The sequence below is a fragment of the Centropristis striata genome, chromosome 6 (genome assembly GCF_030273125.1).
Source record: "Centropristis striata isolate RG_2023a ecotype Rhode Island chromosome 6, C.striata_1.0, whole genome shotgun sequence".
In the NCBI taxonomy this organism is placed as follows: Eukaryota; Metazoa; Chordata; class Actinopteri; order Perciformes; family Serranidae; genus Centropristis; species Centropristis striata.
Genome location: NC_081522.1, coordinates 8,411,245 through 8,422,354, shown reverse-complemented (window position 1 = coordinate 8,422,354; position 11,110 = coordinate 8,411,245). Strand labels below are relative to the sequence as shown.

General features: G+C 38.7%; 1 protein-coding gene across 1 annotated transcript; it reads left to right on the top strand.

Moving 5' to 3' along the window:
- The first annotated feature begins 5,678 nt into the window (after window positions 1-5,678).
- On the top strand, window positions 5,679-10,654 carry asb13b (ankyrin repeat and SOCS box containing 13b). Its single transcript, XM_059336008.1, has 6 exons — window positions 5,679-5,882; window positions 6,944-7,143; window positions 7,217-7,367; window positions 8,019-8,153; window positions 8,698-8,889; window positions 8,983-10,654. Exons 1-6 carry the CDS (start codon window positions 5,840-5,842, stop codon window positions 9,129-9,131), a joined length of 870 nt encoding a protein of 289 aa, XP_059191991.1. The 5' UTR covers window positions 5,679-5,839; the 3' UTR covers window positions 9,132-10,654.
- Window positions 10,655-11,110: the final 456 nt, after the last annotated feature.

Genomic DNA, 11,110 nt, shown 5'->3' with positions numbered 1-11,110 from the left:
TTTTGCCAACACTCATGAGGCAGCACCAAGCTGTAGTTCAAAAATGTGTTTCCACTGGGGTTATAATTTAAAGTGAAGTAGCCTATTTGTTTTAAGAAACACATACTTTGATAGAATTGGAACTGAAGACCATTTTGCCATACATGGTATAAAGTTACTGACATTTTAAAACTCCTTTAACCCTTTGGAGATTGGGGCTATTTTGTCGTTTTTTGACTCCTTTTCATTCTGCCTGTATAAACCCCTTAAAAATCTTTACCATGACGTGTTGGTATCATTGTTTTTCAGCACAAACCCACGTATATGACCTGACTATATTTTCATTTTGGCTTACTGGATCAACATTTTGAACAAAACCCCCCCCCCCAAATACAAAAGCACACACACAAAAATACATTAAAAACACACAAAAACAAACAAAGAAATGACAAAGAACATAGATTAAAGAAAGGTGTTTTTTGCCTCTGCTGAAAAGGGGTGGATGCATTAAATTGGACATGGAAACTTCTGGAAAAGCCAAAACTTAAGAGGAAAGTTGACAGCAGGGCTCCATGCTGCTTCGTTTCTAAGTCGTGACTTCATGAAGAAGTCATGCTCCGGCGCTTTCGTGGACTCCAGAGGGTTATAAAAAAAAATTGCTGACACTGAATAGGTTTGTGATATAGCTGCATTTATGTTCTGTCAGAATATTAAAAAAATATTTAGAATGAGTTACCGACTGGGGAATTTAATTTTAACCCCCTTAAATTGGAAAAACTTGGAAAGTCTGCAAAATTTTGGAACCCAACTTGTCAAGTCGACAAGCCATTATTAAAACGGTTAGTTGCCATCCATGTACAGTGACCTTGCTTGGCTTAAAAATAGGGATGCATGACATTGGCTCTATTGATGCCAATAAATTATTTGCTGATAATGGGAAATTTGTAATCTAATTTAAAATAGCTGATAAGTTATCGGCCAATACAAAGCTAAATTGCTCCCATTTACTTAACAAGTGAAGCTCTGTAATCAGTTGCACTAGCTAGTCAGTGGTATTGAGTATTTACTACAATGACATGTCTGATTTGACAGATTATGTTGAAGTAATTAATTTGGATTCACTGGCAAAATGCTCTATAAGTGTTTTTTTTAAGTTTTTTGATGAAAAAAATAAATGGACATTTGAAGAGTTGGCCACATGCTTTAAAAAATAGGGGGCAAGAGTTCACCTTGGGTTAAATAATTACACTTTACTAATTTAATTTTACTAATTTACTAATTTTCAATTTACTCATGCCCCTCAGAGCTGTAAAACCACAAGACCGCATGTACTGTCCCAAGTGCTTTGGTTTAACAAAGGGGAACTCCAGAAGTTTCTGGGGCATCTGTGACTACACTTAAACATATTCAACTACAGCATGAAAGTAGCCATTAAATGTAGGCCACTCTGGTGACATGGGGATTTCTATGTTTTTTTTCTTTCCAACTTAATCTTAATTTAACTTTTGCTACTGACATTAAAGACATGACCTACAAATTAAAACTGTGCAATAAGTAGGCCTACACAGTTGATAAAAGAAGTTCCAAAAACTTTTGTGATCTACGGAATATTATTTATTAGGGCCTCGGGGCAATCGCACCGAGCACTACTGTTATACTGTGGATTTCTTCTTATTCCTCTTCCGGACACAATTTCGTCCCGCTACTAGTCCTACAACTTAAAGAGTTGCAGGACAAATTATATATCAAAACGTGCGGTTTGATCGGGATCGGTGTGCTATTACTTTTCTCTACAGAATATGAATTTTTCGCGACGTAAGTCGCGAAAAACTGCTAAAAATTTTGCATTGAAATGAATGGGACGGCCGACAAAAAATGAGCGAAAAAGAACAATCATTGGAGATATTTAAACGTCTACTTCTCCGGCATAATTTCACCTAGGGACGCCATTTAAACTTTAAACAGTAGACACAAGTCTTGTGTATTGGTGTATTAATCCACGTTTCGATAGGTCATATAGTTTTTTATCAATCCCTGTTCAATGACCATGATCATTTTTGGAGAAATTCTGAGATTATAATGGGTGTTGTTAGAAAAATTGCATGAGGAAACCTTGAAAATTGATAATCTGTCACCGACAGAAAAAATCTGTCACCAACAGAAAAAACCTCACCATTTTCTGCGCATTCTTTGATGGGGAAATGAAGAGCTGGAGAACGTCCAAGTTTCTCAGTTTAACAAAAGTTTTATTACAATACGTCAAAAAATGTGCACTTTACAGAGATCTCTGGGTTCAAAATTAACTCATGTCCCTGAATACAAACAGACGTGTTTCAGTTCGTGAAGTCTGAACCCCGACTCCCTCCCTGGAACCCATTAAAATACTAACATTTGTTTACAAAACATGCTGGTCGATTTCTTCCAGGAAGTCCCGCCTTCTTGATCCGCTCATTCGCCAGTTTTAATGCATACAGCAGCACGTCATGCCACCTGGTTGCTTGCTGCCGAAACCAGGCCTTGCCTTGACCTACTAACAAACTTGTTAGCACAAACATTTTTCCTTGTTATGACTTACAGAGATTCTCACACGGGATTTTCATTCGGCCTTCTGTGTTCTCCCCTCTCCAGACACACATACACACACACACACACACTCACAAATGCACATACACACACAGCAAAAACTGTGCACCAATATATCTGGATGTCATTCTTTGTGATTTATAGAATCTTAATCAGTTTAAGCAAATGGAATATATGTAATTAAAGTAATCATAGTTTTCTACATCAATATTAACACACAAACACAATCAATGCATCAAATCATATTGTCTGACTTAATATAAATGCATAGAGATATTTATTACAGTCAAGGTTTGACCTTTGATAGTGACCTGCGTCACTCACAGAGAACAGAGACAGACCACAGAGAAGCAGAAATAAAGCATAAAACCATTTACCAATATAGAAAATAATCAATTATTTTAACAGTGTGTATTGCACGGAATGTTTGTGTCAGAGTGTGTGATGTGATTGCTGAGTGTAGAGGGAGAGGTAAAACTGTCAAAAAATCAAATTTAAAAATGCGCTCCAGGCCGCAAATTCCACTCTACAGAAATAATTTATACATATAAACGTAGGAAAATTTGTCTTCTCACTCACAATCCTCTGGTCAAGCTGTCAGAGTTATAGTTTGAGCGTAAGACGCAGAGATGATCCACGAACACGCACCAACAGCCTCATTGGCTCCCATATTAAAAACGCAGGAAGATTTCGCAAAAAGGAAGATGGAACAGTTTTTTTAGATCGCTCTAACAAAGCTATTTTTTAAATTTTCTTTAAAAAAATCATATGTAGACGTTCAGGAAGAACTCGGGACGCTCAAAGTGAAGTCGGATCAATGATAGGTATTATGGTTTTGCCAAAAATGCTTTCTGTTTGAGGCCAGAAATTCGAGTCTGTCAACCTCTGCTGTCACTCTTTCGGAACATTAACAGCTGCAGTTAATTCTGTTGATTGCTTTGATCTGACTGCCTTTGATCTTTGATGTGATTACAGTTACAGATATACACACACACACATGCACTAAAGTGTGCACACTCCTCACACATGCATACACATGCTTCATACACGCACACACAGGTAACTTTATGTGATTTTAATTACACACACACACACACACACACACACAGCTAACTTTATGCGATTTTAATTACACACACACACACACAGCTAACTTTATGCGATTTTCGCGAGACACACACACACACACACACACACACACACACACACACACACACATTTTGAGGTTAAAGGGCATACTTTGAAATCTCTGAAGAGTCTCATCATAGTGTACACACACCGGCAGTAGCCCCCATGGCCCTTTCAAAATTTCCCCAGAGGAAATTTTCTAGTTATTATTATTATATTTTTTAAGCTTTGTTTTTTGGGAATAACCACTTGTCCCTCGCCATAGGGAGATAAATATCATGACTCCAGATTAGCGAAAAAGTTAACAGGAAAATTTGAGGCTATCCTTTACATAAAGTTTTGTGTTCCCACACAGTACTTTTGAGTTACCTAACAATAAGTTTCTGGTCGTCTCACATTATTAAGCTTCAACTCCTGTACAATTACAGTACGTACAAAGTTAGCCTAACATAACCTGCATCTTTATTGGCATCTTTTTCTCAGCTAAGTCTAACCATATTTGCATAAAAAAATTTAATTGAACTGCCCTAACATAAAATGAATATAGATGCTGTCATTGCAATGACCATAGACTGTATATAAATAATAAACGTAGTCACCGTGACGTCACCCATTGGTTTGTGGACTGCCTGTTGGAAGCATCGAGTTCAGCGTTACACTCGTCGCCATCCTGTGTTGCCATCTTGTGTCGCCATCTTGTTTCCGATACGGGGAGCAGACTATATTTGGACTGTGGAGGAGCGAGAGGGATCTAACGACACTGACTACACGCCTCTCAACACCATCGGCAACCTGACTGAGAGAAACTGCTGCTAATTCATGTTAGCATTAACAGGCGCATTAACTGTAAAATGTATGTTACTCACCTCAGAAAACGGAACAGCGACTCCTTGGAGTGTCTATTAAACGCTGAACAAGACATTTTTACTGAACAAAACGTTCAAATAAACTGTCATTAAGTTAAAAAAAAATACTTATAATAAAATACAGTGTTAAAGGGTCAAAGTTATGAGACCAAATCGGTAAACATCCTCTATATAACGTTATGTATAACTTTATTGACACAGTGCTGTGGATACGCATTGCTCTGCTTCTCTCCTGATGAGGGCTCGCCTAGTGACCTGTCAATCAAAGGTAGCCACGCCCCAAATCATACAATTCTTTATCTTCTATATTCTTCTAAATGGGGCCATTATTTGAACTATTAACATCAAATTGTACTGAAGAAGATTTTTTACTAGTGATTGAGACTATAGTGTTAAATCTGAGGTAATAAATCAAGTGAGAAGTTTTCTCATTTTGCATTGAAATGAATGGACAGAAATGTTTTTGCCCCCCACACCCTGTTGGAATTTTGGGTAGAATGCAGCTTAAGTCACTTCCTGGTTTTCCTCTCTGCTCAGACCCGGAGGTTACCGCCTGCTCAGACCTGGAGGTTACCGCCTGCTCAGACCCGGAGGTTACCGCCTGCTCAGACCCGGAGGTTGCCGATTGTGTAGAACCTCATAGTCTATGGGTAGAACAACAAATCATCTTCCACACAACACGTGGATGAGCAACCGTAACCATAGACAATAACATTAGCTGAAGTTGGATATGTTAGCTAATACAAACACAAAAAACCAAACACACACACAAAAAGCATTCCAACCTTTGCACTTGGTAATGTCATTGTCTAAACATTAGTATCATCAAGTTAAAAGCTTTAATCATTGATTTACTTGTTTGCTACCGCAATATATGTTAGCTAATAGTGTGTTAACTAAAGTGACAGCAGTGTCATGTCCATGCACCACAGATAGTTAATTAATTAAAAGCATTTTCCATTTTTTCTTCTGCATTGCTATATAAACTTATTAATACACATGACGTTGTCTATTAACCGTGTCTATGTTCGGTTAATTTGTAGGCAGGCTCGTTTGGCTCTATGGTTTGGATTCACGCTTTGACGGTCAGTCGCCTACATTTCCCAGAATTCCAAGCTATTGTTTACTTGGACTGAACCTGAGCAGCTCACACTGAGCATCAAGCAGCTCCGGCGTGGTTTACAGTGATGCAGCTCCTCTGGTGTTTATTCTTCTGCTTTAACATGAACTACATATTTGGCTGAATCAACGAAGATAACGGAAAAAGACAACGGTAACATGAAATGGAGATAACTCGGACCAGACCGTCCTTGTATGGAGAGATCGGTAAGTAGCTTACAGTTGGTGACCAACAGTAACCCAAGGCAGAATGGGCCTGGTAGCTGCAACAGCTAGCTTTCATTAGCTTTAATTTCATGGTGGCTAGTTTTTAGCGCCTGTCAGCTAGGTTAATGTCAGTTAGCATGCTTTCTTAAAGTGAGTGTTGATTTGAGAGCATGGCTGCAAGCTTGTTAGTGAGGCCACTGAAGTGCATTTAGCTTTTCTCTGTCACAGCAAATGTGAAACACTTATACAAGATCAACTGTGTGAAAATGTATGTCGGCTGGCCCAATCACACACACCTTACAATGTTATACAACCCAGTACAGTTGTGCCATGGGATGGTTTGTTTTATGCTGTACATGAGTGATTTAATTTAGACATGGACATACTTTATTGATCCACGGGGGAAATGAGACAGCCTGATGGCTGTTGGATGTCCAGAGATCTGAGCTTCCTTAAGAAAAAGAGGCGGCTCTGCCTCTTTTTGTATATGTTTGTGATAGCAGCACAAGACACAGACATATAAAAATAGGTTAAATAACATTAAAATACATCAAATAAGGACACACTAAAGATGTATAATATATATACATATTAAGGTTAGAAAATCTGCAAATTAATTGAACCATATGGTTATATGTTGTGTGGTGGGCTGTCCATCATGGGGAGCGGTTTTAGACAGTTCTAGCCAGAGGTGACTTATTGTACAAATAAAATGCAGTGAGCTCCTTCCTGTGCCAGTTAATGTAGAATCAAACTTGGAAAAATATTTTCATTTACAAGATGAAAACAAAAAATATTTAGTCACGTTTTTATTAAGAATTGAGAAAATCTCTTCATTTTAATTTTCTATACTTTGTACTTGAGGCTAAATGGAGAAAAAAAGAGTAATACTTGCTGTATTACAAATGTATGTAAAATGTATTACAGCTGTATTTGAATAGTTGCAATGACAGAAAAAACCTGAAGGGATTTTGGTGATCACAAGTCAACACACAGGCACTTAGAGAAGATAAACATGATGAAAAGAAAGGCTTAGTATTGTTGGCTTCACATTTTTGCAGCTCATGGTCTTGGATTCTGGACGGACCGGTCAGCAGTGCATGAGGCAGCTGCACAGGGCAGGGCCCTCCAGCTGCAGCAGCTGATCGAGGGAGGTGCAGCAGTTAACATAGTAGCAGTCGACTCCATCACCCCCCTGCATGAGGCGTGTATACAGGGACAGACCCAATGCGTCAGACTGCTGCTGAACGCTGGTGCACAGGTGAGATTGTGTCAGTGATGGCTTTCCTCATCAGTGCATGATTTATTTTTTAATTTATTACACGGGTCTCCAGGTGGATGCTCGTAACATCGATGGCAGCACTCCACTGTGTGATGCCTGTGCAGCCGGTAGCCTCGAATGTGTCAAGCTGCTGCTGGAGTATGGGGCGACAGTTAATCCTCCGCTGTTTACCTTCTCACCGCTTCATGAGGCTTGCATGGGAGGTGCGTATTGTTTCACACTACATACCACAGGAATGTATGTCATGTGTAGTTATGTATATGTCCATCAAGATGTATGTGTTTCATCAGTCAGCCATTGCCATACCAGTCTTTGTATAAATGAATCATCAAGGCAGGCCTTAACTACACAAAGTTATTTGATGTCCTTCCTAAGTAAAGCTGGGAGCTCATTTCACTCATGGCTAATTTTAATAACATTGTATTTTCTTCCAGAGGCAGGTACATGGAAGGCAACACAGGAAGGAAGAACAAAACAGCGTTGGCATAATGCAATGCCAGAGCTCTTGACTCTTGATTATTAATTTAAAGATGTTGCCATAAAACAGAAACCCAATTTCTCAATTCCCACTAAGACTGTGTGATAAAAAAGCCTACTGGCAATGCTTGCTAAGGCCGCTGGATGACTCTGATGCACTCTGATGATTGCAGTATTGATTTGAAAACTGAAGTGAAGAGTAAGGAGAAAGCTTTAAAGTGAAATTCATGCCAAAATCTATTCATGTTGTACAAAACTTACTCAAAAAACAGAATTTGAGTATTGGAGCACTTTTATTTCCCAGCAGTACTTCACCTGGCTGCAGAGCATTTTATTCTAAACAGACATGATTTTTTTCTTCCTGTTCCTCAAAATAGGTAATTCAGAATGTGTTCAGCTCATGATTGATCAAGGAGCTTTCATGGAGGCCCATGACTGCCACTATGGAACACCACTTCATGTAGCCTGTGCAAGGCAACATTTTGAATGCGCCAAAGTTCTCCTCAATGCAGGTGAGTTTGTCTTCTGCAAAACAGAGCTGGGGCAAATAAAATGTCAAAATATTTTTGGGTCAAATAATGGATATGTGATATTTTCCGCCCACTCACAAGAAAAAAATGATTGTCTCCAAACAACAATTCATATCTATATGTTCGGTGTCAAAGATCAGAAACTAAGTAGGTCTCTCTCCGCAGGTGCACAGAATTACAGACTTGTAATGTTTCTGCAAACCACAAATATGTTAATATAAAATGTTTTCAGCACCCTTAAGCTTTATGGTATATATATATATATATATATATGGTATTCACACAATTTATATAACTTTGTACTTATATGAAATGTACATAATTTAAAGAATGGTAATTATATCTATTTTAAAAAAGTTAACTACAGCCCTGTGTGGACCTTGCCTGTATTGTGCGTAGAACCAAGTGCTGTCTATATTCCTTTGTAATTTAATTAGGATGGCATTTATTAGTAGCGTATAAACACAAATGGTACAGACAGGTGAAGTATTTCTCTCTCATACGGTTTTGTCTTTCCTTACCAAAGGGGCAAATGTGAATGCTGCCAAGCTACATGAGACGGCTCTTCATCATGCAGCCAAAACAAAGAGCATTGACTTGATAGATCTACTTGTGGAGTTTGGGGGGAACGTGTATGCCAGAGATAACCTGAACAAAAAACCTATCCACTACACCCCTCTGGGATCTCCTTCTTATCTCTGCCTTGAGTTCTATGAGAGTAAGTTTGTTTATTTGAAGTGTGCCTCCTGTCATTGCCAGCAGATCTAAGAGCACAGATAAGTTGTCATCTGTGCTGTTTTCTCTTCCGTAGATACCCCGCTTAGTCTACAGCAGATCACCAGAGTGGCGGTGAGAGGAGCTCTCGGCACAAGAGCACGTGAAGTTGTTTCCAAACTGAGCTTGCCCAATCGCATCATACGTTTTCTTTCTTACACGCCAACTCCAGTTATTGAAATTTAACCACCTATGAGAAACTTAAGATGCAGCTCTTAGAAGGTTAAATCTAGACCAGTTATGTGTGCTGTCTTTGTGGAAAGTCATATGACAGGATGTGGAAGTTGGCAGAAATGCAGCGCAGATCTTGATCAGACTGTTTACAAGGAAATTAGACAGCATCTATATACAATATATACCGTCATCTTATTGAGACCTTGTGGCTAACCTGTCAGTAAACTGCCTGTTTTCACATCCAGCACACATAGAACATAAACATCTCACTGGACACACAAATTGAATGTGAAGTTCAGTAATTACTTGCATTAGAATAATTTATTTGCACGAAAAATGGTTGCTTCTGGTGGTTAAGAGAGAGACGACTCAACCATACAGTCTGCATGAAGACTATTGAGGCCAAGGTGATACCAGTCAATATCAATTTGGCCCCCTCTGAGGGATCTGCATGTACAGACTGTCCATCACACAATACAGTCTGCACCATTACCCCACTGGTGTACATGTGTGGTGTGTCTGTACACCATTTAAAAGGCTTCTTAGCTGCTGTACATGACAGATGCCCTGCTCAATTAAATGGTGGTTTAAGACCACCAAATTATTAAGACATTTATTTACTTAGACTAGACTAAGGGCCATCACCTCTGTGTAAAACCCACAAAGGTCATAAAACAATATGGCCTCCTCTCAGGACTGTGCATCCCACAACAAAGTCCGCACCGTGACCATGCCGGTAAATGCGTCACATGTTTGGTCTGCACACAGTTTAAAAGGCTTCTGAGCTGCCACACGCACCAGTCCCGCTCAATTTAAGCTGTAAAAGCAGCATGTATATCACGTCCACATTGCTGACACAAACACAACATAGCTGTTACAGCTGAACATAAAATACAGCAGGGAGGCCAGCAAGTGATGGCTGGTATCTCTTCTCTCTGTGGCATCCTGGTCGAAACGATTAATGACAAAATTAACCTCGAGCACTCTGACAGATCCATATTTTACTAAGGGGATACCTCCTACTGTTGCTAAATGTTTTCTCCACCAATTAAGAGTTATGCTCCTCCCTCACCACGCCACACACCCATTCACTTTCCTGTCAGATTTTTGAACTTGTTACAGATATAAATGGCACCTTGTTATATGCTGAATCACTACAGGAGTTCAGCCCACCTTCACTCTTCACTGAGCAGCCACACCTATGTGGGTGTGAAGGACTCCTGACAAAGAAATCCCAGAAGCTTTGCCAGCACAATAATTTCACATTACTTGGAGTCATTTGAATTGGTGTTAAAATCAATTCAGTAATGGAGCTTGAAAAATACGAACTTGTGCTGCTCATCATGATCAAACAAGCGTCAATATAATTGTAATTTCATTATAGATAATGTAGTATCTATTTGTACCCAGAGTTAAGTAATTTGATTACTAGAATTATACAACTGTATGTATTTGTACATATTCTGTAACTATTTATTTTTAATATAAATTTGTAAATATTAAAGCTGGTTCTACCTCTATTAAATGTGTGTAAATAAATAAAATAAATAAATAAATAAACCACTATTATTTAGAAAAAAACAAAAAACATGAACATTATTTAGTGTTGTGTCTTCTGCTTCAAATTAATTTAAATCATGAATTTTTTTTTGGTTTATAATGTTCCTTTCAGGAAAATGTTGCTTTAAAGGGCTGCTCTTGGTAAACTACATAACTGTTTTGAGGAAATCCAGTCCAGATTTTTTAAACCAATCGATATGAACAAAAACAACATTGTCACCCACTATAATGTAACATTTACTAGATATTTTGACTGTGTGAAACAGACTGAACCTGTTTTGCATGGCAGTCAGACTGGATGTTGAGAGTGGCCAGACAGATTAGCTGGAACCATGTTACAGATAACCAAAAAAGCACACTGACATCACAGCTGTTCTTGACAAGGTCTTCACAGGGAGGAAAAACCCCAGTGCAGATACCCGTGTAGTTGG